Genomic DNA, 27098 nt, shown 5'->3' on the forward strand with positions numbered 1-27098 from the left:
AGCACAGCATCAACCTGTATAGTCTGGTGTTCGCTCTATAAATAGCTATACAGTAGAGGTGCTGTGATGACACAAACTTTGCAACGTGCAGTGGGAAGAATATGTGGATGCAATGCAAGCTGTGAATGAAAATAACAACGCACGACGCTCAGTTTATCTTCAACATCTGTGAAGAAATTGATTTTATTTGATTTTCTGCATATAAATGCATGCCTACATGGTTAAACATCACACCCACACACTCAAACAGGCACGCATACATACACACATGACATCTTACCGGGTTAAAAACCATCACGGTCACCTACACAGTGCATACTGGGGAAATGTTAAACCAGCCTACTGTGCTTGACCGTCATATTTGAGTACACGGAACAGGGAAAACAGGAAATGAGGCTTAAAAGGTGAATTATTAAAATAAGCTTTCATTGGTCAACAGCAATTTTAACGTTGCATCCACATGAACAGACAAGAAAAGAGCTTAATGACCTAGAGTATTGCACTGTGCTACATACATACAGCTGTGCTTATATATTACAAACATCTGCATCAGCATAGAAAGATTCTAATGAAGGTAAAATGAGCTTTCCCTTTGTTTATTTAACATAAGGCCACTATGGTAGACCATGAGGACTAGATTATAAGTCTTGAAAAAAGAAAAAGACTCCTGCTTCTCTTTTCCAAATATGTAACAGAGTTTTTACAATACAAGTAGAAGTGTTAACTTACCAATTGAATTACACTACTGCACACATTTAAACTCCATTACTCAACATGAGGCACAAGTGGAGATGATGATATTGTACTGTATGTATCTTTACCAACATGTACTGAAAGTCTTTTACCATCTAATCTAATTGAGTCTACATTTGGTCCTCACTCAACCAGTAATGATACATCAATTGTGTATAGCTAATGTAACAGACAGACAATACTGCTCCATTGATTTTCTTTTCTTTTGTTAAACTCTTATTGTACAAGGATTTACAAACAATGTGTTTCCTGGCCGGGTTCGTATCACATCTAGTCCCTGGCAAAGTATCTGCATGTTTCCATGTGGTTGGTTCTAAAAAGCAGCAGAACAGAGACCACATAATAAAATAAAATAAAAAACGTGGGTCTAATTTGTTGACATCGATCAATGACTTCAAGTTTCCATCTTGTCCTTTTTCACAGTAGGCGTTTTGCTGTACAAACCTACATTCACAAGCAGATTTTCTCACTCCTTATACAATGTAGGGGTTTTGCTGATGTGTGTTGACTCCCAAAATAGACACATGATAATAGAAAGTAACATGGTAACGAATGTAAAAACACATAAAAAAGGATGTTTACAACAGACTCACAAAAGCCCCTGAAAACTTTCTTTAAGTTTTAGGTCTGTAAAATGTAATATTCACAATTACTTTTTTTTTTAATCCAAGTTGACTAAGAGTGTCTTTTTTGAAAACCCAGATTATCGAGTGTGTGGCTTCAATTTGAATTATAGTGACCGAACGCCAGATTCAGATTCAACTGGTGCACGGAGGAATGTGATATCACACTTTCTCGACTTCAAATCAGGCAGAGAAGTGACCTTAACGTCACTTTGGAATAAATCTGTGATGCTTTTTTCAGAGCCTTGGAGTCAAGCTATGACATATCCACTAAATAAAATGCATATGAATGGTAGCCATTTTTTGGAGTATCATACAATGCTTGAGCATGCAGTACATGCAAAATGCTCTCTAACATGTAAGTAAGTGTACACGTGATAAATGTGCTATGCAACTTAAAACAAAAGTTCTCATCCTGAATTCAAAGAATCTCTTCAGCAGTTCATTCAGGAAGGGAAGTGTACGCCACTGAGGAAATCACGCTCTTTCTCCTTTTCATAGCCAATCAGCATCAGGTCAGAGTGGTGACCTCCGGCTGAGCATAGTTTCCCGTGGCCGCAAGGATGTCTTTACAGCTCTCTGTCAGGAAACACAAAGGACAGAATGACAATGAAATATAGTGACTTAGCATAAAAAACACTGAAACTGACCCAAGCGAGTGTGCTATAACCTAAGAACAACGGGGTCACCACCCTTCCCTTAATTAATCCTAGGAAAGAAGAAGCCCTAAATGTGGATGCATATAATAATAATAAAACTAAACGTATTTCTTGACTATTAAAATCTTTATTTTCAACAACCAACAAATCAGTTAATATTTTAACTCTATTTCACAGACAAAAACAATACTTTTATTTGAACTTCACATGGGAGCCAGATGTTTCACTGTGACCATCCGTGTTGTTAATGGAAACCTATTAGTGGGAATCATATCTGAGGAATCACTTGGGAATATGGCGGCTCGCTTGAGCTTGGAAAACCTTCCTCTTCTCATCTGTATAGCTTCCTGCCACTTCCTCTTGCAGCACTTGAACTGTTTGCTATACTATTATGCACACAAACGGGTGGTTATCTCATCACAAATACACAAATACAATGTGCTTTTGAATCCCTGTGATGACCTTAGTCACTGCAAAAGCACTGTCTTTTTGTCCTGTTCCTGATAACCATCCAGGCATCTTCAAGCCTGCATCCATCTATCTATTCCTCTAATTACAGCCACACTGCCCTAGTGAAATATTAGATGTACCTTTATATCCTGTAACCCTGTAACTCACCAAAACCATCTCCCTTTGCCACATAGCTCTAAAAAGCGACTTTCAAATGTTGGCTAACAACTGAGTTTTTTTTCTTTTTAATTCTGCACTGAGCACTAAACACTGAGCACTTCTTGCAGATAATGTGCACTAAAATGTGTTGTGTACGTGTGATATAATCCACTGTAACAGACTGGGATATCATTATGTACATACTCACCAGATACCAGGCTAAGAATTGAATTACCCCCCCCCCCCCCCCCTCCTCTCTCTCACACACAGATTTGTATTAAGGTGTTCTGGCTTTTCTCAGCTTCCTATTGTTTTTGTCTCTGTGACCAGAATAGCGCTTATATGGTGATCTCATGAGCTGACCAGACAATTTTCCATTATTAGAAAGCTCAGTATGAAACCAAGGTCGGACAGTTTCACCCCATTTGTGTCATTTTCATTGTGTTTGTGAGGCTGTACATTTATATAGTGACAGATTACTTCGTCCCCTGAGTAAACCTGTCCACAAACATCACTTCTTCTCATTTAGGACAGATTTAATTGTGCATGCTTTTTTTATTATATTTTATTTTGTTCATATGACAACATGCCATTATAACTAGCACCAATTTACATCAACATCTTCAGGCAATGACAAGTTATTCAGGAACATTTCTGTATAATGAGCTGTTAAAAAAATACATGGGTGTACTCTCCTAGGAGAAAAGCTACCATAAGTGCTCCAGTTATGATAAACCCTGGTAGTGAAATAAACCTCCGCAAAGTGCAGGGTTTCAGCAAAACACCTTCAGCAATGTTGGACTGTTTGCACACAATTGTCAGGATGTTGACTGGATAGTGCTCAGGGTGTCAGGAATCAATCCACGGCTGCCAAATATAGAGCCTCTTCTCACAAGAGGCTTTTGGGTAGTTTGGAAAGCTCAGACATTAGATGCAGCGGTCATTCAAGCAGACAGAGATGGCAGGGTCACAGCAGAATTACAGCAACTTTGTCTCACCCTCACCCCCCATCTTCTGTTTAAGAATAATAGCGTTGCATACAAACGTGTAGCTTACACGGTTATGTGTGCTGATGTGATCTAGAAGTCAATAAATAAATAAATAAACAATTCAAGTCATGATTTTCATCTTGTGTCTTTAACTGTATCATTTTTTCCTCACATGCTAGGCTTGGTACCCTGCGAACACTTGTGCACTAATCCTAACCTGAGTACTAACTGTGCACACAGAGAGATTGATGATGCAATTAGGGCTCAATTGATTTTCTATTGATCTGAGTGGTAAATAATGGTTGAAACAGGATTTACTCCCTTAGAGGTGAAAGACAGGTGTTTGAATTCAATTCAATTTTATTTATATAGCGCCAAATCACAGCAAAAGTCGCCTCAAGGTGCTTCATAGATACAGAGAAAAACCCAACAATCATATGACCCCCTATGAGAAAGCACTTTGGCGACAGTGGGAAGGAAAAACTCTCTTTTAACAGGAAGAAACCTCCGGCAGAACCAGGCTCAGGGAGGGGCGGGGCGATCTGCTGCAACCTGGTTTGAAGGGTCCTGCGAAACATTCGTTGTGCTGTTCATCTCTCTGTTCTTTTTGTTAGATCAACTATAAGCACAATTTATGATGATTATTGAAACTTTGCTACAAGTAACTACTAATGTTTTACATTTCTTAAACATTTGTGTTTTTGTGTGTCATTTTTTACAGGTATTCATATCTTGCCACACAATGCACACTCCATGTACTGTAGGTATGAAGTTTAGAATAGCTTATAAGCACCACTGAAAGCATCTTAGCACTCTGCATACTCAGAATCAGAAAAAAGACAAAACACTGTGTTCCTTTTAGCCTTGCTAGCAGCAGGAAACTGTGATGGCATTATCTGTCAATCACTCTGTCAATCAAACTCACACTTCAGGTAAGACAAAAACATTCATCCCACAACTATACAACATCTTTCCCAAAAAATTGGTAAAGATATTCATGTTCCCCTCAGGGCTAAATATTTTATAAAAGAAAAAAGAAAACATTGCTCCTCTTCTCATTTTTTTTCTCCTCAATCTGTGAATTATTCTTGTAGTACAAAACAAAAACATTAAATTCCCTTTAACTTTGTATTCTTCATGTATGTCATGGAACCTGGGCTGTTGCCTGAGCTTTGAATTTTTGTTTTGTACAGTCTTTGTTTAGCACATGTTTCCTACATGATTTCTTCAAGATTAGTTGTTCAATCCAGTCTTTCGGTTTCTTACTATTATTTTCGCTTTATTTTGCAATCTAGTTTCTGTTTGTCGGCATGGTTATAGTTTAACTTTAATTCCTGCCCCGTGTCCCCTCATATCTTGGTGTTAAGCCTCTCTATGTCAAGCGTTTCCCATTTGTTACTTATTTTGGTAGCTGTTGTGTTCTTGTCGTTGTGTTCTTGTTGTTGTGTTGTGTTGTGTTCCTGCTTGACTTCCATTGTCTCATTATCTTTAAATAGCTTCAGCTGTGTTTAGTTCCCCACCTGTTTCCCCTTCCCTCGTTGCCTCTTGCATATTTAAACTCTTTGATCTTTAGTAATTATACTTACTATCATAGCTAATTTATAATATAAGGTGTAATTTTAACATATAAGGTCATAATTTTACATAAAATCAGGAGTTACGTATTGATGCAAAAAATTGGTATTGTTAAAATTTTAGCATGACGATGTTGAAAATAGTCAATTGTCTCCATATTTTAGAATAAACTGTGTAGAAAAATCTACATGCATGTACTCCATAAGTGAAGTTAAGGCTAAAGCCAGCAAGGGGTAATGCTAGTCATTGCAAAAGAAAGTGGAATTGTTTGTGAAAATGATCCTACTTTTCTTTTGATTTTTTTTTACCCCAGTTAACATTTTTCCAACAACTTTACTTTGTCAGTTGATGCTTTAACATATCTTGAATATAGCAACAGTGTCATGGTCCTGGGCCATGTTGGCCCAGTATTCTTAGTTTTCTTGTATTTTTGTATTTTGTTCCTTAGGCCATGTTTCCTGAGTTGCCCTGTTGTGTTGTTCCCTAAGTGTTTTCCCTTCGTGGCCTTTACCCCCTGTGTGCCCCTCTGTGTATCTGTGAGCCCTCGTCTCTCCTTATGTTTTATTCCATGTTTCCCCTGCCCGTTATGTCTAAGTTCTCCCCGTGCTCTCTCTCCCCCCTGTGTGCCCTCTGTGTATTTATGAGCCCTCGTCTCCCTTTGTGGTTGTTCCATGTTTCCCCAGCCCGTTATGTCTGTGTTTTCCCCGTGCTCTCTCTCCTCCTGTCTGAACCTCTGTACTTCCTGTTTGACTGCCCGTCTCCCGTCAGTGTTATGTTCACCCCGCCCTGTCTCGTTATGGTTATCTGTGTCAGCTGTGTTCCCCGTGTGTTCCCACTTTCCTCGTTAACCCTCTGTGTATTTCTGTCTGCGTCTCCCTCTGTTCGGCGTCGCGTTCTCCCTCATTGCTGTGTGGATTCCCTGTGTCTCCCTACGAGTGTTAGTTTATTGATTCCCAGTTTAGTTGAGTTCTGTATTTCCTATGTTCTGCCTGTCAGCAATAAAGCTGCTTTTGAGTTCATCCCCGTGTTTGTGAATCTTGCGATTGGGTCCTCCTCCCGCCTGCCACACAGCCGATCCATGACAAACAGTGGTCCAATTTAGAGTAAAACAGACACTAAAGCGGGCTATGCTACCATAGAACTGGAAGTTATTTCTGTGTGAGTATGCAGTATCCCTCAGCTTGTCAGTCATATCCAACCCACACTTATTTTTTCAAATCAACAAGGTAGTGACAGCCAAAATGCTAAACTTGGAGCTTCATATCTGGCTCAAATGCAGCATGTACGTACTCACCAGTTTGAACGCTGGGGTTCTCTGAGGTTAGGAGGAAGCAGGTGCCCTCTTTCTTATTCTTGTCTCGACCTCGGGAACACCGCAATGTCCACTTTTCGCTGGGGGACAGCGGCTGGGTCAAACTACAGCCTTCCTCATCTGAAAGGGCCACATTTGCATCCCCGTTCTGTTTGGAGTCTGGACAGGAAGACAAAAATACATGCCAACATAAATGGCAAAGTTGATACAGACCCGAGGGCCCACACAAAGGCAGACAGAGGTATATTGCACAAAACTGGTATTTTTCTGTGATGAAATCCAGTTTGACTGAGATGCTAGGAGAGGTAATTTAATCCCGGTATGATGCTGTCATTGTGACTAAGTGCAGTTCATCTGTCAAGCAAACTCTACAAAACCTACAAAGTACAAGACTTGAAACACGATAGCTCTTTGTACTACTACTACAGTGCAACATTGATACAGTGCAACTTAAGATTAAAAGGTCAGTTTTCATGGTTCACACATGATGCATAAGTTTGTCCTCCAACCTACTGCAAGTGAATGGATGGGGTTTTTTGGTGCTGCCAAGAACAATTTCAAGTAATAAAATAATCTCCATAGACTGAAACACTTTTTTTGCCCCCACTACTCTTAGTGAGGCCACAAAGAGAACATTTGGCAGGAAGCATCTCCAGTGAAACCATGTTACTGCTTAAGGTTAAATAGTGTGTGCTTCAAAAACAAAACTGCCCCAGAAAACCTGAGCACGTGAAACACCGTCACCTGCATGGTAGCCACAACAAATGGTTTGTGAGAAAACATGCCTCTGACATTTTAGAGAGTTTAAAAATTGTACTGTAGCCTCACCTGAGCGGTTCCTACTGATGTTCTCCTCAGGAGCCAGTGGACACGTGTCACTCTGAGTACTGTCTCTGTGCGAGTTTGTTTCTGACTTCCCAAACGAGGCTGAGTCAGTTGGAGCATCAGGGTTTGGGTTGTGCTTCTTCTTCTTTTTTGGCAGCTTCTGTTTTGCCATAGCCAGCGAGTAGTACATCCCAAAGTTATTGACGATGACGGGAACCGGCATAGCAATGGTCAGCACCCCAGCCAGTGCACAAAGTGCCCCTACCATCATGCCGAGCCACGTCTGTGGATACATGTCTCCATAGCCCAGTGTGGTCATAGTGACCACTGCCCACCAAAAGCTGATGGGGATATTCTTGAAGTGCGTGTGATTGCAGCCTGTGGGGTCATTAGGCTGGATTCCAATACGCTCAGCATAGTAAATCATGGTGGCAAAGATTAGCACACCTAGAGCCAAGAAGATAATAAGCAAGAGGAATTCATTGACACTAGCCCTCAACGTGTGACCCAGGACACGCAGGCCTACAAAGTGGCGCGTCAGCTTGAAAATCCGGAGGATTCGAACAAACCGGACCACACGGAGGAAGTTTAGCACATCATTGGCAGCTTTGGATGACAGACTTTTCAGAGCCAACTCCAGGTAGAATGGTAGAATGGCCACAAAGTCAATGATGTTGAGCGTGTTTCTGATGAAGACTACTTTGTCTGGGCAGGATATTATGCGCACCAGAAATTCAAACGTGAACCAGACTACACAGATGCCCTCCACGGTGAAGAGGACTGGGTTGGTCACTATTTCGTTCCTTGTGATGTTCTTTGTCATGTTGCCCTGTACAACATGCTCCGTCCAGTTTTGCACTTCATAGAAGGCATCGTGGGTCTCCAGGCAGAATGTGGTGATCGACACCAGGATGAAGAAGAGAGAGGCAAGTGCAACTCCCTGGAGGAGAAAGATAATGACTATTAATCAATACAATGTTATGTCAACCCACAATTAGTGAACAGCCAGTATAGGGTTTCTAAAGCTCAAACCACCATCTGCATGATGCGCCCATGCTAGAAACGAGTTTTCAATTAACACGATATATAATAAGACCTCTTTTATCTTCAAACTTCAAAGTTTAAAAAAAAGGATGTGCCAATCAACTCTCGTGTGTTGAAGGATTTTATTACTGGGGGAGGTAATGAGCGTCAGTTGACTGACAATAAGCAAACACTGTATTTATGTATCACTGGAAAACTTAACTCAGGCACAACAACTTAATGATTTAAGTTTGTTGTGACTGATCATTGCCTGTGAAGCGAGTTTCACATAGGAGGATAAAAATGAGCCCTCAGTATCCCCAACTATACTGACCGAATGCAAAAAACGCAGGTAAAAAAATAACAATATGACACATACAAACAACCAAATTATATCTGGAATCATTTCCAGAGGAACATTTGTCCAGTAGCTTGACTAATGCAGCAGCAAGATAGCTGTGAATTAATAAAGTTAACATTTATACTCAAACAATTTCCCAGGTTTAACAAACGCAATTTTTTAAACATGTCTCCATGTAAAATTTTGCCAAGTAAACTAAACCCAAATCCAAAACCTTCACAATCCTCCACTAATCATCTGTGTAACTGAGATGAAAGCAAAGGTCCTAATGAGTTCTCGTATGGCTTGCTGGCATGCGCTTTCATAATTACTTACAAAGTGAATGTATTTTTTGAACCAAATGCAAGAACATGTTATGAATAGTTAAGCTCAAGAAATAAAAGCTCACAGTTAGTCATCCAGTCCAAGTGAAACCCTCCCTCAGAAACATCAGACTCATTATTCTACCACTTTGCCTCCTCAGGGCATGCTATTTACCTGTCAGGAAATAATGGTTCAGATTGTCTTCAACAGCTCTACTTAGTAGGTGGCATTTTCTTTATGCTTATTTGAAAATGCTCTTTGTCTGTGGGAGAGCGAGGACAATGTTCTCAGAGAAAACAGACCAATTTAACACCAATTACTTTCCATGAACGTATAGACTGAACCATGCTGACAGAAGACGTGATTCTAATAACGCTGGCTGAGACGGGCACAAACAGCAGGGGGTGCTAATACAGTAACAACACCTGCAAAAATAATATGAACAGTCTTTAACATATCATTTTATTTATTTATTTTTTACAACACAAATCACTCTATGACTCACAAAGGAAACAGAAAGGGAAAAACAAGCAGAGTGTCCTGATGCAAAACTGAGAGGAGAGAATGCTGAACGCCTTACAGCCTCCGCACGTGTTTTAGAGCATGTGTTCTGCATGCAAGCCTTCCCTTGTATGAAAAATAGGGTCAAATAGCTTTTATGGTTGCTGACAGGCAAAATGAACAATGTGGCTCCACAGCATTCACCTGGTCCAGCACAATGGCTGTGCGCGTCTATGTTTGTGTTAACGCTGTGTGCTTACTCATACATGATATGTCTTTATTGTTTACTGATACCTGGGCAAATTGTAGTGCCTCTCCAGCCTTTCTAACCTTCCAGCTGGATAAATATGTAACTGGAACTTGCATGCACTTTGCCATTTTTTCTCCCTTGAGGGAATCTCACATATGAGTCAGCTAAATCTCATGAGGAAAAGAACAAATACTGCACTGAAAGGCTCAATGGGGACATTAATTCACAGTGGAATTAGACTAAAACAATAAGAAGTGGACATCTGATGGAGTTGGAGTAAACTTGATACTGCACACTTAAAAAAAACAAACCCTAAATAGATAAATCAACACGCATAACACATATTGTGGAGCTTGTAACCACTAAAACCTTTATATTTGTCCCTGTAGAACACTGAGGTGCTCACTGCTTTGATCCCCTGAGAAGATGACGACTGAGGCACAGGACTATTGGGAAGGAGGTAAAAGCAAAACTGTGCCCCGGGAGGATCTCCTGCTCTGCAGGCACGTTTTCCCCAAACATCGTCAGCACTAACAGTGCTCATTATGTGAGAGTCACAGATCGCAAGAGACAAAAATGATGTTTAACAATTATTTTCTTTTAGTGACTGAAACTAAGGGGTGTAACCATGTCAACATAGACTCTAATAATAAAAGCTTTTAATTTCTAGAGGACATTAATTAAGCGCTAATTTATCTCCATTCATTGTATCTAGCTCACAGACATGCATACTCATATAAAATATATTTTCAATGTGTCGTCTCTTCAGTGCTTTCCTATTAGAAAGCTTTTGCAGACAAGGGCCAGATATGCAGCCGGCACCAAATAATTAAGCTTCTCTGAAGACCCGGCCACTTTTACAGCACCTCATTTTCCAGGCTCAATTAATAAAACATGGTGCCAGCATTTCATCAACCCCCTCTGGACTTCCCATTGTCCCAGTCCCTCTTCACGTGCTGTATGAGGGTCTCAAATGTTAACCCTGAAAGGTGGAGCTCCGTGTAAACACCAGACAAAACCTGTTATAGGACAACAGCGCAAGAACTGATTATAGATATATATGTGTCAAGATAAAAAGGCCTAATAATTTTTTATACCAACACCATAATTATATGATAAAGCTAAAAAATACCCCAATATCTATACATTTGCCGGAGCTAAAAGTAGCTTTTCAGATGCTGCTAGTTTGTTTGAATGTCTCATAAAAGGCTCTCACTAGTCATCTCTTTCCATCTGTCAGCAGTGAATTATATCAAGAGGATGTTGGAGTGGTGGTGTTTGTGGTAGCTCAACCAAATTTACCCCCTGGCTTCCCGCCTGAATACAAAGTTAGCTTTGCATAATGGAAAGGCAACAGAGCTGACTCCAGTTTCTTTAGTGGGGGGTAGAAAACTTGCACAAGATGTATGCTTTGTAATTACACATTTACACAAGCTGCTGTACAATAACTCTACCTAAATACAGCAGAATACCAAACTGAATAATATCCAATCGCTCTAACTTTAAGTAAACGAGAGTAACAGGGCTTCCAAACCATAAGCCCAAGTTGGACATTATTATGTTAACTACTTGTTTTAGGCGTGGCAGCAGAGCTGCACACATTAGCCACATATTCATCTAATGACCTGTCAAGTCTGCTTATGCTCTGTAAACCCATTCAGTCCAGTCTGGTTCCAATCCACTCTTTCTTCACGCCCATCCATTTACCTTATCTCATTGCTCTCTATTCCCATCCATTCATCTTTTCTTCCCTCCTCTCATCTCCTCTTATTCAATCATGGGCATCCCTCTCTTCTCTTTTTTTTCCAGGTACTATCTGGGGGCCGTAATCAGCTCAGGTGACACAACACCTGCCCCCATATTGAGCCTCCTCCTGCCATTAACTCCAACAACTTCCTCCTCCTACGTTAATTCCCTTCCCTTCATCCATCCATCCATCCTCAACATTCAATACTTTGTCATTTCACAAAAACCTTTAATCACACATTGTTAGTATAATTGAGTGAGGAGTAGAAGACCATTATTTGTAATGAGGAAAGAGGCTGCACTCTCCCAAGCAGCTGTGGAAGTCATAATGGAACAAACTACGCAGAATTTCCACCAGGTTGTACAGCAAATGTCTAACTGACTAGAGACAGGCATTGTGACAGCGAAAATTTAAAGATCCTTTCGAGATCTGTTGGAAGGATCTGCTTTGAATAATAGCTGCTGTCTGATGGTTTCATAAAAGTTCAATTACCTGGTCATAAATTCTTAAAACTACATCTACGTCTCTTCCCTCACTGAAAGACCCAGAATATATAATGTGCAAAGCTCTTCTCAAAATAAGAAGCAGACAGACTTAACTACATATTCATTACTTCCATGCTAATTAATATTTTGTGATATCTATCTATAGATATATATAGATTCTAGATGCTATTCTTTATTTAATGTGAGGGTAGAAAACACACATCACACATCAGCTACTGTATCAGGTCATTCCTGAGTTCTGAAATGTGTTCCTTTATGCACATTTTCATGCCGCACAGTGTTACCAAAGACATCTTCTACCCAGCAGTAGAATTTAAAATCTGTACGTGTCAAACTGCAGGTACAAACTAATCACCACAGTGAAACTCCATCATTAACACCAATCATCACGCTTTTAAGTGTGGAGGTAGTTTCATTTTGTGTGACTCTAAATTCACATTAAAACACAGAAATATTCAGATGACACAGAAGTGTTAATACATCTTGTTGGTGCCATTCCTGAACCTGTTGAAGAGGGGAAAAATTCTTCCTCCTTACTTATCATCACTTGCAACAGTGTTTTAAAATAAAATAATGTTTCATCATTAGTCAGATCCAAATGTTGGCTGCACACATCTACTGATAATCTATTTTTTCCAAGTGCCATTAATTATTCTGGTGAGTATAAATAAAGCTCGCTCTGGAACGGTTCGCAGCCAAGTGTGAAGCAGCGGGAATGATGATCAGCACCTCCAAATCTGAGGCCATGGTTCTCAGCCGGAAAAGGGCGGAGTGCCCACTCCGGGTCGGGGACGAGTTCCTGCCCCAAGTGGAGGAGTTCAAGTATCTCGGGGTCTTGTTCGCGAGTGATGGGAGAAGGGAGCGGGAGATCGACAGACGGATTGGTGCGGAGGCTGCAGTGATGCGGACGCTGCACCGGTCCGTCGTGGTGGAGAGGGAGCTGAGTGTAGAGCCGCCACCCTCCAAAGGGTGGCTGGCCATCCGGGAGGGGCTCAGAGTAGAGCCGCTGCTCCTCCACATCGAAAGGAGCCAGCTGAGGTGGTTCGGGCATCTGACAAGGATGCCTCCTGGGCGCCTCCTGGGGTTGGTGTTCCGGGCATGTCCCACTGGGAGGAGGCCCTGGGGCAGACCCAGGACACGCTGGAGAGATTATATCTCTCGGCTGGCCTGGGAACGCCTTGGTGTTCCCCCAGATAAGCTGGAGGAGGTGGCTGGGGAGAGGGAGTTCTGGACTTCTCTGCTTAGGCTGCTGCCCCCGCGACCCGGCCGATAAAGCGGATGAAGATGGATGTATGGAGTATGAATAAACATTTTTCTTACAGCTGAGGAAATGGTTGGACTTTTGGCTTTGAAAAAAAAACCTAACCAAACAGAAAGTGCTCCTGTGGTATAACAACAGATCAGCAGTCACTTTGAGTCCTGTGGGTTGTTCAGGAGCTTGTGATGAGCTTAAAAGGGTCTGACAGCAGTCAGTTTATTCAAATGCCAAACAGTTTATCCCACAACTAAACAGAGCTGGGTACTGCAGCCAGAATCATCTCTACAGGGAAGAATCTCAGGGGGCCTGACACACGCAGTGACAGCTACTCTTCTCATAAAATAGTCAGTGTAAATAGTGCAATCACATGACACAGCCTGACTTTACAGCTCTGTGCATGTGCATCATGGCCCATTCACCTGGGGTTAAAGTGAAGTCTACGATGTGATATTTCTGTTATTTCTATACATCCATGTAGGTGACTGTTTATCTCAGTCAGTAAAGCTTCCAGTATTTAAATGTATGTGTATAGTTTATTTAAGAGCTGACATAACATCACGTTTGTAGTCCAGCAACAGATACTCAACGCAACACAGTCACCTTGTTGGAGTGATTGCCATAAGGACTCTTTACAGCCAAAGCACTGTGAGGCCAAGCGAGCTGTATGCCAGAGCTTTTTATTTTTCAGCTTCTATAATCTTGCTGGGGTTGAAAGCTGAGATCGAGACAATATTTAAGTAGCTTAATAGTTATTTGTAAATTTTGAATCTTTCCCAGTTATTTCTGGCCTGTCTGAAATACTTCCATTACCTGCTTCTTGTTTTGCCATAATGGGGATAAATTACATCTATTCGTGGTACTTTTGCTCAATTTTAAACATATTTGTGCTTAAGTGCTTCTGTGTGATTCTGCCTGTTTCTGCCATTTGTATGAGCAGAAATGCTGCAATTTCTGATGACTTTTGCTGACATTTCACCTCTGACACTGTCCTTATACCACTGTTCAGATCAGGGATGTAACTGGTAATGACTGTAATCTGATGACAGCTGAGCTGCTGCCGTCTGCTGATCAAGGCCATACGATCTTACTCAAAGCTCCAATGGCTAGTGACAGTTAGAGCCTCTTCAACCAACTGCAAGAATAAACGGACACTTCAGTTGTTATTGATATATTAATGTATCGATAACATCTATAGTGATATATTGTATTTGTAATAACTGGGTATACTTATATAAAGTAAACTTCTGATGCCACATATTACTATTTTCATACATGCAACTTTTACTTTATAGTCAAAACTTGTAGGAAAAAAGTAAGAATCTAAAAGTGTGACTTTATGTTGCTACATTAATTCAGTTTGAGGTTTTTTGTTTATTAATCTGCAGCCATACCCTCGTATGGTCAAGAGCTCTGGCTAACAACCGAGAGGAGACTGCAGATACAAGCTTTCTCCAAAGTTTGTCTGAGCTCAGCTTTAGAGATCAGATGAGACGTTGAGTCATTTGGGAGAGACTCAGAGCAGAGCCACTACTATTCCACATCAAAAGGAGCCAACTGAGGTGGTTCAGGCATCTTATTAGGATGTTTGCTGGACGAGGTGTTCCAGACATGTCTTACTGTGTTGAGGTCCCAAGACACACTCGAGAGATGATGTGCCTCTGTTGGCCTGGGGTTGCCTTGGTGTTTCCCCACATGAGCTACATGAGGTGGCTAGGGAAAGGAAGGTCTTGGCTTCTCTGCTTATGCTGCTGTCCAACCCAGCCATGGATGGATGGATGGGATGTTTTTTGATATCTTTGTCTCCTGCTAAGATCGCTTGACATCATTTGAGACATTTATTTTATTTTTTATTATTTTAAGGTGCTTTATTCATTTTAACTAAACAAGCCAAAAAACATTGAATACTATATCATCGCTTTGTATAGTTGATGCAGAACAGTGATTTGTAAAGACACATGCAGCAGGGACAGAGAACGTCACATTCATTAGGAGACATGTTTTGAATCAAATGGAGACCTTCTGTCTTTGGCTCGTGCTTTGGGTTGCCACTTGATCAACAGTTTGTTTCTAGGCTGATATATACAATAGATATTTATTATCTCTATTTATTTTTTTTACAACAAAGTGTGGTAGATCTGAGAACTGCAGAGCTGATAATGATTTGTGGATTGACCACTCATTCATTTAATGATATGGGGAAAATATTAAGTAGTCGACAGCAACGGAGTAGAGAGACACATTTGAGGTTATTTAATACATAACCCGATATCAACAATCTAAACGTGGGGCAAAGAGGATGCGAGGATGCCCAAACCTGGATTGGATGGAGTCGACGTTTAAATGGAAGTTAATTTGTTTTGTGTTTTTTTTATGTGGTTCTCTTTTTACACCTGAGTGTAAAACAACTACCACTGACACGGGTATATATGCATGCATATCATCTTTTCAGCCACCTTTCTCATAAGTGACATTTGTTGACTTTTGTAAACTTTAGACAACCAAAATGCCAAATTATGGGAGAGGGGACAAGAGGATAAAAATGTTGTTCAGTCCAATATAAAGCGAGACACCTGGTCACCCTTTTAATACTGCAGGTGCCAAAAAGACAATCCAAGGTCACTATGCGTGAGCGTCCAGACAGAGCAGAGGTCCCCAGAGGGGACAGCAGCCAGGTCCCAGCTGGGAAAAGCAGAACAAGGAGCCATAACATGACACACAACAGGCAGCAGGCTGTGCATAAGTGCACAGCAGCTGGAGAATCCTATCACAAGCATCACCTCCAGCTGTTGAACAGTACACTCTGTTACTAATATGGACAGGCTATATGCAGAAACCAAAACAATGAGCCTTCTGAACAATCAGCAGCTCCAAAGGCAATGACAGCAGCTACTACCGAGATTTTCTTAGAATTCATGTCACACTTGTTCACGTCTGCAAGCCGGGACGTGAATGAATTAATCTCCACTCCTCTCCCGGCTATCTGGAAAGGAGTGGTTCATTACCAGATATTTATAATTTATAGATTCATGGAACCAGAAATATTTGACAAGCTGGTAGCGAGCATGCATAAAATGAGACAAAATTTTTAAGGAGATCTAAGGGGCAGTTCTAACATTTATTTCCAAATCAATTAAAAGGGGCATTACGTCACCTTCAGTTTTAACTACCATTCATTTCTGATCAGGGTGTGTTAGCAGGGACACAACATAAGATTAGTGACACGGTGCCTCCTCCACAAAACAGAATATACTTAATAAGGAGGTGGAGAGATCTGCATGGACAAAATCAACCAGTGTTGTAACATCTAGCAACAAGTCACAAACAGCCAGCACAGCACCTACTCTGTGAACACTCGAAACATGTGGATAGCATCAGTTGTCTCAATACAAATCTCAACCTCTGGAATTGCACATCTGATGCCAAATACTCCACCAAACGCCTTCCTTCTATTTACAACCACCGACACTCTCCAGCCAGCTGAAGTATATGGGATGTGGTTGAAAGCTCTGGCACTGACCTTTGAGCAAAGACAATCCTGTTGCAGTATCTTAAAATATTGACTGAAGTAATTCCTAACAGCTGAAATTAAAAAAAGAAAAAAGACTGCACATATATTTGATGTCGGGATTTCAAAAAAATAGTGCAAAGTCAAGCCTTTCAAATGTCAGAATGCATGAAAATAATCAATCAAATCCTTTCAAGTGTCCTCTAATAGCAGCCAGTGAAAAGGAGCCTTTGGCAGATGTATGAAATGTGCAGATGCATTAAGTTAAACGTATTATATCAATGCGGCATTCAAATAGCTTTAAAAAAAAAAATCTGCATCAATAAATGAAATAAAAAATAAAGAAACATGATATTTTCAGTAATGCATATTTATTTATTTTTTTGTCTGCAAAACAAAGTCTGCAACTATGTGCAGGCATCCCAGACACTGAACTGTTTTCAGCAAACAGCTGAGAACTGAGCAGAGTAAACAACCAGTATAATCACACAGGATTATATCTCTTTCACTGAGACCGGTGGCTGTTAGAAAGTCTCCTTAACAAGGCTGTGCTGCTTTGATGATGTGCGAAAAATCAAATCCTGTGTTCAGTTCACAGAGCAGCCAGGAGAGAGGTGTTGGCATTGTGAAAGCTGATCCCAGAAAGGTTAGTGTTTCACTCAGAACACACTTTAATTATTTGTCAGCTGTGCATCGAACTCTGGATGTTTTTCATAACCAGTAATGTGCAAAGCTGTGATCATCAAGCTGTGATGTGATCGATAGTTAGTTCAATATCAATATAGTTTCAATGAATTTATATAGCATAAAAACACAAAAACAGTCTCCTCATGGGGGCTTTAAAAAAAACTGAGTCATGGTATGTAATCTAGTTTAATGTCACTCATTAAAAATATATATCTATATGTATATCTGAGACAAAATTCAATCAGTCAAACAGGAAACTCAAAATGCAGCAGACTTCAAGAATCCCACATCAGTCTGTCGCTTGGTTTACTGATATTAATTGATTTTTGCCTCTCTGTGGGAGAAAAATGCAATGCTCTTTTCTGTGGGAAAGACAGCTTTAATTGTTCACCACAGATTAAAAATGTGTAGCCCATTACCACAGCCGTAATTAATTATAGTCAACAAGCCTGGAACTAATGAAATATTGCATTATGGAAGAAAGCGCTAGTCTAAACTTAATGCTGATGTCAAGTCTAACTGTCACATGTCACAAAAAGGATTGCAAAGAGATGTTTCCTCAGAGCCTCTTTATAGATGATATAGAGACTCTCTGGATATAAAATCCTATTATGAAGCCTCCAGCTGAGCTTTTTTTTAGTTATCTTAGATTTTTTTGCAATCAGACATCACAAGCCAGCGACCGACTGACAGTTAAACTGAGGGACATGATGTCTGTGAAGGTTCTCAGTCATCCAGGTCATCGTAGTCAAAGGAGCTTGCAAAGAAAAGCGTCTGGACTTCTTTAAGTTACTTGAAGACGTTTCACCTCTCATCCGAGAAGCTTCTTCAGTTCTAAGGTCAAATGGTGGAGAGTCCCAGATATAAACCTAGTGAGAGTAACCCCCCACAGAGGGACAAAAGGACCCCCTGATGATCCTCTAATCGCCTGAGCCAAGGTGTGAAACTGGGTGTGGGTCCCAATCAGCCAGAGTTTCGGGTGAGTTCATTGTGAAACCTGGCCCCACCTGGCCCCCCACGTCTTCAAGTAACTTAAAGAAGTCCAGACGCTTTTCTTTGCAAGCTCCTTTGAGAGACATGATGCAAGTTCATAGGCAAAGAACTGTGTCAGTGACACAGGAACACAAACCCTTTCATTGTCTACCTGCACACTGATTGGGGACCACAGAAAAATAAATTCCAAAATGTAAGACTTTAAGCTATGAAGTCATCGGGATGGTTTCAATGCTAAAAGAAATGAGAAAAAAATGCAGGTTTAAGGCACTTTAATGTTGACCTCACTTTTCAAACCCAGAGGCTACATCCATATTTTATAAAGTCTATGCTTTGCCCTCTGTTGGTTGATTTATGCAGCCAAGTGGGCAGCAGCACATTTAGACCCATATTTTTTCATCAGCAGAGACAACTCACCTCCCAATGGACTGTGGAGAAGATCAGCAATCTTTAATACAGATACAGACAATGATGAAATAATATAATATCAATACGACCTATTTTCTGTACTTTCACCAAAAACAACAAAAACAACAACAGAAATGTGTTATTTATTAGAGGTTGTTGAAAGTATTTAAACCTATTTGTTTAATTCCACTTTAAACTGATAGACTGAACAATTTAGGACGAGCTTGTGGCTAAATGACGGCCCAAACATAGCCTGTATACAGTGGGTAAAATAAGTATTGAAAACATCACCAAATTTCTAAGTTAATATATTTCTAAAGGTGCCACTGACATGAAAATCTCACAAACTATCTAGTCCACACATACAAAGAAATGAATCCATAGATGCCCATAGTTTATGTGTAATAATGAGAAATGATACAGGGAAAAAGTATTGAACATGCCTACTGAAACGTATTTAATACTTTGTCACAAGCCTTTGCTGGTGATGACAGCTTCCTGTATGGAGGAACTAGTCACATGCATTTCTCAGGTACGATTTTGGTCCATTCTTAGAATCCCTTTGGTGAGAATTTCATGTCAATGGCACCTTTAGATGTATTTAATTATAAAATTGGTGATGTGTTTAATAGTTATTGTATTTTAGTATGTATAAAAGATGGACATAGCCACCATGAAACCCCATAATGATTTGTGCATTCTGATTTTAGCCTCTGTTGTTGTTAGGATTTTTTGTTTGAGGCTTCTTCTTTTTTTAAAGCGAACATGACCATTTTTAGATTCAAGGATGGGACTGATCAGCTAATGCCCGTACCATAGCCAGTATAAAACATGGATGTGGCTTCAGAAAAATTAAGCCAATGCAGAAGTGCTGCAAGTTATATTCTATATGAAGACCAACAGATGATGATAGCTGTGATTACAAAAAGATTTCTGGTCCTATATAACTGTATGGGACAACAGTTTTCCATCGTAACATCTGTAAAGATTTTCCTGCTAATGTTTTTGGGCTCAGCCACTCATTTTCAGTTACACTGACTGAAATCTACTTTAAAAATCGAATTTAAAATCAAGGGGTCATCTGTGTGCCTCATCCACTAATGCCCTTTCAACCACAAGATCTTAAGGAGCATGCAGTTTCACAGTCAGACCTGCCTCTCCTCGCCGCATCCAATTATTTGCAACAAACCTAGCACATTCTGGAGTCATAGTTTGAATGGTGACCGACTTGTATCGGACTGTGAAAAGTGTGGCACAACCCATAAATGGGGACAGTTTGACCTTTGACCCTCAACACAATCAATTTCCCCCCCCCCCCAAACAGAGAACTTTGTCCATGCTAGCCATTATAAAGAATGCATGTTTAACACACTGGCTTCACTTTTTAGGACAAGTTCATCACATACATTCGATGTAACCAACAGATCAACAGTTCAATAGTGCAGAAAAAATATATCTGCAATTTTATGTACATATGAATAAGTATTAGCTACTTTCAGCTGCTCCCTTGTTACTACTTGTTACCACAGTAGTTCCACACGTTTGATCTGGCAGTTTTACACCTTTCCTGATGCAACCGCAAAGATGATTTGTGTCTTCAGCTGGAATAGAAGCAGTGACCTTTCATTCGCCAAGCGAATGTGTAATCCACCACGCTATGGAGCCACTTTAATGTGAGTGTAAACACTCTGAAAATTAGACCTGAGAGTAAACACGTAGCAAAGCTGCTACGCTCAATGGGGCAGCCCTATAAGATCACGTGGTGTCTTTGATGGCGCTAACATAAAGAGCCAACATACAGGTGGCTACTTTTCTTCAGTAAATTGAGTTGAAAACAGAAGCTGAGAAGAACCTGAGGAGAAATTCTTTCTTGGTCTAACATAAACTGGAGATGCATAAAATGTATAGTAGCGCATTCTTCTGGGCTCTATTAAATGTTCCCAGGGGACTGCACTCTGTGAACTCGCAGTATAATGGCCTCATGTGCTCGCTTTAAAAGAGCTGCATCTCCAGTCTTGGTTGATCCCAAAGAGGATGTGGCTTACATGATGGACAGATTAACTTCCCTCCAGCTTTTAGGAATCACATTACCTGAGATGAGCTTAGAGGCTCTCTGAAATAAAAAGGCCATAAAGGTAATGTGAGTCCCTCAAAATTCAGCCCCACATCCTTTCAGAAAGCATGCTCTCAGAATGCACACAGAGTAAACATACATATATGAAGTGGCTGGAATGGAAATGGATAAAGAGGATCTTATCCATTTCCATTATCCGCCTCCCTTCTGCAATATTTCAGAAAGCTTCACATGTAGATCTTTCACAAAACTTCACAAATCCTAATTGATTAATTTACAAATATTCAGCGGTGAGAGACAGACGTGATTAACTGGCAGGCACAGCGCGGGTCATCTTCAGACGACACCGACGCAGTGGCAGCTGTGACTCAGAGATGTGGGCTCCTCAACAGCGACAGCCTGCGAATGCCACCTGGACGAGAAGCTAAAATAAACACTATTTGTAGTGTCGCTGGCGTGCAGCGGGAACATTATTCTTCGGCAATGCTGTGAGAGTGTTTGAACAGACTATTCAACTGCACAAACAGACAAATAGAAATTAGAGTTAGCATGAGCCCCTCTCCTTCCTGAGCTAAATGTATTTTTCTTTCTGCCCGATGAAAGCTCCTGGCCTTTTGCCGAAAAAACTCTTGCAAATGATACTCGATACTTGCTTTCATGTTTACTTCAATAAGCATCCTGCTTTTGTTGCTGAGCCATTAGCTATAGCATGCTTTCAAAATGTTTACAGCAGGATGATACCCCCCGTGGAAAGATGGGAACCTTTTTTTTTAATAAACCAAATCTGATAAATAACTGAGATCTCTGTTTTTTGGGGTTGTTTTTTTTTATATATCATGCAGATCTTTGCATAAAACCTTACTCACATGTCACTTAGCATTGGCAAAAGCACAGTCAAGTTTCTTAAAAAAATTTTTAACAAATGATTAGCTTTTTTTTAGCCTTTTAGCTTTTTTTATAGCACTAGTGTAAGTACAGCAGATGTCCATCTACTGATTAATACGGTGTGATTTACGGTACACGGGTCTATGCTTCTGCAGCCTTTTAAACACTCATCTTTCTGAGCACCTTTTGAGTGCAAACCTTGAATAGGATGTGTGGGAACACTTCACCGGCTCTGTATTCCTGTCATGAAACAGCATTTTTGCTATTTTCAGTATTTTGCCACAATTTCGTAACGTATATTTAGGGGAGAAAAAAAAACGTTATTCACATGATTGAAAGAGATGTTTAGCCTCTCAGAGAAAATTCAGGTATTGAAATGCATTTTAGAAAAAAAATGAATTTCTTGTACAGATCAATACATAAATATGTAATGTTTTATAGCTATCAACAGCACAACAAATGTGTGGAGAGCACAGTAAAAGGTTTGGATCCTGAAGAGCTCAGGTCCTTAAAAAATCCACAGTACTTAGCATCGCTTTTTCAGAGTGAGGCATCATGAAGCTTTTTGTGTGTTGTTTTTTAAAACGTAAAATGTTTAACTCATGGATTTTCATATGCTCTGCAGCTTTGACTGATGTAGAGATCTTACTTTTTAACAGATCCCTGCACTTCCTAACTTCCAAATACTGCAGTCTGTTTCAATTTCTTTTTGTTTCTTCATATGATATCAAACAGAGACAGACCTCGAGGTCTAACTGACCATTATTATGTACACTTTGCTTTGACTGCCTGCACTGCCTTTTTTGCCTTCAGAATCGCTTTAATTCTTTGTGGCATAGATTTAAACAAGGTTCTGGAAACATTGCTCAGAGGTTTTGGTCCATATTGACATGACAGCTTCACACAGCTGCTCCACATTTGTCTGCTGCACATCCATGATATGAATTTCCTGTTCTACCACAACTCAAAGGTACACTGTTGGATTGAGATCTGGTGACTGCGGGGGTCATTTGAGTACAGTGAATTTATTGCCATGTTCAAGAAACCAGTTTGAGATGATCTGAGCTTTGCGACATGGTGTGTTATCTTTGCTCGAAGCAGCCATCAGACGATGGGTACACTGTGGACATCACGAGAAGCAGCCTAAACTCATGATACAAGGCAGGAGAGATCCGTGCTTTCATGTTGTTTATGCCAAATTTGGAACCTAGCATCTAAATGTCACAGTATAGATTAAGGCTTGCTAGATTGGGCAACATTTATTCTGTTTTATATTCACCAATGTTAGTGATCCTGTGTGAACTGTAGCCTTAGTTTCTTGTTCATAGCTAACAGGAGTAGCACCCGGTGTGGTCTTCTGCTGATGTAGCCTACCTGCCTTCAGGTTTGATGAGTCTTGCATTCAGATACGCTTTTCTGCTTACTTTGGTTGTAAGGAGTGCTTATTTGAGTTACTGTTGCCTTCCTATCAGCTTGAAGTAATCTGACTATTCTCCTTTGACTTCTGACAACAACTCAGAGAAGTGACTGGATAGACTGTCTTTTTCATGTCATTCTCTGTAAATCATAAAAATGGTTGTGTAGGAAAAGCAGGTCATCTTGACCATGTTTTCATGCTTAAATGCACTGAGTTGCTGTGAAATAGCTGAATAGTGTATATGTCTAAAATCTTAGTAGATGTCTGTCTTGGACTAAAGCAAAAACACTACAGCATTCTCATATATAACTGTCTCAAAAGACCTAAAAGGCATACCAAAGGACTCCCCCACCCTCAGTGACGTTCTGAAAGATATATTTTCATTTGCTTTTTGCAGCTTTGGATGTTTGCTTTTTTGTTAAATGTGTGATCATTTTAACTCAGTGGGGTTCAAACAGTTTCTTAAATGAACTCACGACTACACAGACTCCTGCACTGTATGGTGTAAAAACTGCAGTGTAAGATAATAAGAAATGCTTCTTAAAAGTATAAGCAGCTGTCAAATAAAGAGTGTTTGAATGATGGGCTAAAAAGATTTTTTCTTTGTGTATTGTAGTAGATGTATAGAGTAGCAAAACAGTGAAAACATGTACTGAAGAACAATGCTAGAGCAGATGTTACATGCTGAATTTGGCTGCAAGACTTTGCTCCAAGCCAGATGGGATTGGCTCCAGCTGCTCTACCAGCCTGAATTGGAGAAGTGGAAGACAACGGATGGATGTACTATAAAGCCTGACTTCAAAGCACAGAAAACTCTCCAAGGTCAGACTCTTAGCACACTTTTTGAAACAAAAGAGAGCTTTCTACATACTTTTGTCAATTTATTATTTCAATCTATTCAAAACTTGTCAAACAAAAAGAATATTAATCTCTAAACTATCATTTATAATTCATTTGTAATTGTTTAAGACTAGTGGTTGCATAATGTTCCTTTTAATCCTGATGTTCAACTAAAAAACTATATTTTTAACAGTCAGTGAAACTAATGTAAAGATATAAACTTTGGCCTGAAAGCTGTCATGTCCTAAAAACAGACAGACAAGGCGCAGACTGGATAAATACAGACAGCTACAGCCACGTTACAGTTTACAGATCTGTAGCCGCATCAGTAGCTGCTGCAGCCTGACTGGCTGACATCTGTTGATTTGGACAACATGTGCGCCTTTTTTCCTAGTTGGAATGACACAGCGGGCTTTTGCGGACGCACTCTGACATGTGGCCGTTAAAGGGCCGCCTGCTGAACTCACCCTGGCTGCTCTAGATGAATACGGGTCGTCAAACAGCGCCCAGATCTTTGGCTGCCAAACTTCGCGGCAGCCTCTCGACCTGTTGGGGACGTCTTCGATGCCGAACCTCCTCGGCATCTCTCTCTCGTCGTCGGTGTCTTCTGGGTCGGGCGGTTCAAATATCTCCAGGGCCTCCTCCGCGTCCCGGTGCTGCCGGTAGGTCATCCAGCAGCATGGCTCCACGTCAGTCTCGTCTATACCCCAAAACGCCAGCTCTTCCTCGAATAGAGGCCCGCAGACGTCAGCCGGGCAGTGCAGCTTGCCTGTCCGGTAATAGTTGAGCACGTACGCAAAGATGCCGGGGTGTCTGTCGAAGAAGAACTCGGTGGCACTCGGGGACGCAATGTCTGAGTCGGAGCTGACCTGCGACTCCGAGTCTGCTAGCCATGCCAGGCGCGTCCCCGGCAGGGTCCTGAGGGTGCTCTTGTAGGTCTCGTGTCGAGTGCCGCCTACGTTAATAATAATTTTATCCGAGTCTTCCCCTCTGGCCATGTCTTCCTTCAGACATGATTTAGACGGAGGTTTGTTGCCTGACTTGCGTCCTCGGTAAGACGAAACACAAACCGAGCTTATCATTTAGAAGCAGTGGGAGCAGACCTACTGGCTGTTCGCCCCTGGTTCAAACTGTTGTCCGCTGGAAAAAAAAAAAAAATCAGAAAATTAAAGCAAAGTGAGCCTTCATTTCACACCCATGTGGCTCGTTTATTGCTGATTGTTAAGGTGCATAGTAATGGTAAAGCGCGATGAAAACCACCTGTAACCAAACTCAGTCTGGAGGCTGAAAAAAGCAAAACGCGGGTGGTGGAACTCGATCGGTGTTTGTAAACGTTTTAGTCGAATAGATTGGACAAGGTGTTTTGAGTTGTTTCCTCCAGATGTTATACTTAATTCCTGTCCACGGGCGCAAAGATGTTGGACTTATTTCCCGTCCACGAAGACATATTATTGCCAGGGAAAAAAAGAATATTGGCTTTTACGCATGGTATTTCCTATAGGAGAAAACGCTAAGTCAGAAAACATGTGACGATCATCTCCCCCTTTCTAAAAAAAAACAAAAAAATATCCAAATTCTGCAGCGCCAAAATCAAATCCACAACTAATATTGGCAACTTTTCTCGCCCCTGCTCGTGATTTGGAAGTCAGAGATTGATCCACTGGTCCAGTCCATCTAATCATGCAGTGAAAAATTTGACAGATTTTTCCTCCTCAGATTTGGTCGTCCCGCGTGCCAGATGTGGGGTTGTTTTCCAGCTGAGATCTGTTGCTTCTCCACAAGTACCCTATATCTTCCCCTAGCGACACAGCCCGGTTGGATGGTGCGCTCAACTGCCTCAGCAGTTTAACCCTTTGTCTGCCGAAGCCTGGCGCACTATTGAACCACTCCCTCTAATTAGACCGAGAGGATGGACTGGTGGTGAGGTGTGCATCTTTGTGTTTGTGCGTGTGCGTGAGAATGAAACTCGGTTTAATTAAGCCCGTTTACGCTTTGCAGCCTTTATTGTACATATTCAGCTCTGAGTCACCATGGGGACTACTGACCTCTGATTTGTCACCAGCACCTGTAATTGTGTAGCGTCACATTAAGGAAGCGTGCCAAGGGTATAAAACGCAAACAGCCGTGGGGGAGAATAAATAAACTACTGTGTACTGTAACGCAGAATACCTTTATTTCATGGCATTACTGCATGCATGCTGGTAGGAGTTTATATTATAGTCACACAAGATAACCAACTTAAATTGAGTTAATAAGATTGATCACATACCCACCAATATCCAGAAGGTTTAGGTGGGATTTTTATCAGGAGTAGCCTCAAGGTGGTGATGATTCAGATTCTTTTTATTTTTCGGTTGTTATTGTTACAGTGTACAGAGTGCTCCAACAGGTAGCGCTTATGGCCAGTGGTTTTAGTAAACTAACGTCCTGATTTCGCCACCTAGAGGATCATTCAGTGAACAACATGTTTAAATGAGTTGCTTAGTTTTCAGTGAGTGTGATTTGTGTGCAGACCCTTTGACATAAAAGTACTAATATTACACAGAGCTGACAACACTTGCAGTATACAATAAAGTCTGTTTACTGTTTACAGCTAAAGGCAGTTAGCACAGCTCTATGAGGGAAATATTTGTATAAATCTCTTCAGAGAGAGCTGCAGAAATTTGTAAAAGTCTGGGGGGGAATATTAAAACTGAAAATATGAGCAAATCTGGAGGTGCTAGAAAGATGTAAACTTGCTATATCTCTGCAGTCTGCAGCTACCAAAGTGTGATAAACCGGCTGTGCTTGTTGCATTTTGGGTAATGCAGGCAAGAAAAGCATGTTTGGTATAAAACAAAATAAAAGTAGGTTTGGGTTGGTTTGTTTTAACAGAGGTGCAGCAGTAAAACTGTCTGTCATACACACTCATAGCACACCTACAGTGTGCATGTGTTCAAACTCTTGTTTGGCATCTAACATGTTTTCATATACATTTTTTATGCTTTACCTTTAA

At 40.7% G+C, this 27098-nt stretch overlaps 1 protein-coding gene across 1 annotated transcript; it reads right to left on the reverse strand.

Annotated features, from left to right (window-relative positions):
• Positions 1-156: 156 nt before the first annotated feature.
• Positions 157-25934, reverse strand: kcnc4 (potassium voltage-gated channel, Shaw-related subfamily, member 4). Its single transcript, XM_086277823.1, has 4 exons — positions 24571-25934; positions 7349-8285; positions 6503-6679; positions 157-1955 (listed from the first exon to the last, which is right to left on the reverse strand). Exons 1-4 carry the CDS (start codon positions 25183-25185, stop codon positions 1888-1890), a joined length of 1797 nt encoding a protein of 598 aa, XP_086133949.1. The 5' UTR covers positions 25186-25934; the 3' UTR covers positions 157-1887.
• Between the last annotated feature and the right edge of the window lie 1164 nt (positions 25935-27098).

The sequence above is a fragment of the Aulonocara sp. 'chitande type north' Nkhata Bay genome, linkage group LG20, assembly GCF_057382095.1.
Source record: "Aulonocara sp. 'chitande type north' Nkhata Bay isolate Kocher_YH1m ecotype deep benthic linkage group LG20, A_spYH_male_GT1.1, whole genome shotgun sequence".
In the NCBI taxonomy this organism is placed as follows: domain Eukaryota; kingdom Metazoa; phylum Chordata; class Actinopteri; order Cichliformes; family Cichlidae; genus Aulonocara; species Aulonocara sp. 'chitande type north' Nkhata Bay.

Coding starts and splice junctions, on each gene's coding strand:
- kcnc4 (XM_086277823.1), bottom strand. CDS start 25,185: ATGATAAGCTCGGTTTGTGTTTCGTCTTACCGAGGACGCAAGTCAGGC. Junction 8,286..24,570: donor ATTCATCTAGAGCAGCCAGG/GTGAGTTCAGCA, acceptor TTTCTCCTCCAG/GGAGTTGCACTTGCCTCTCT. Junction 1,956..6,502: donor GAACCCCAGCGTTCAAACTG/GTGAGTACGTAC, acceptor GTTTCCTGACAG/AGAGCTGTAAAGACATCCTT.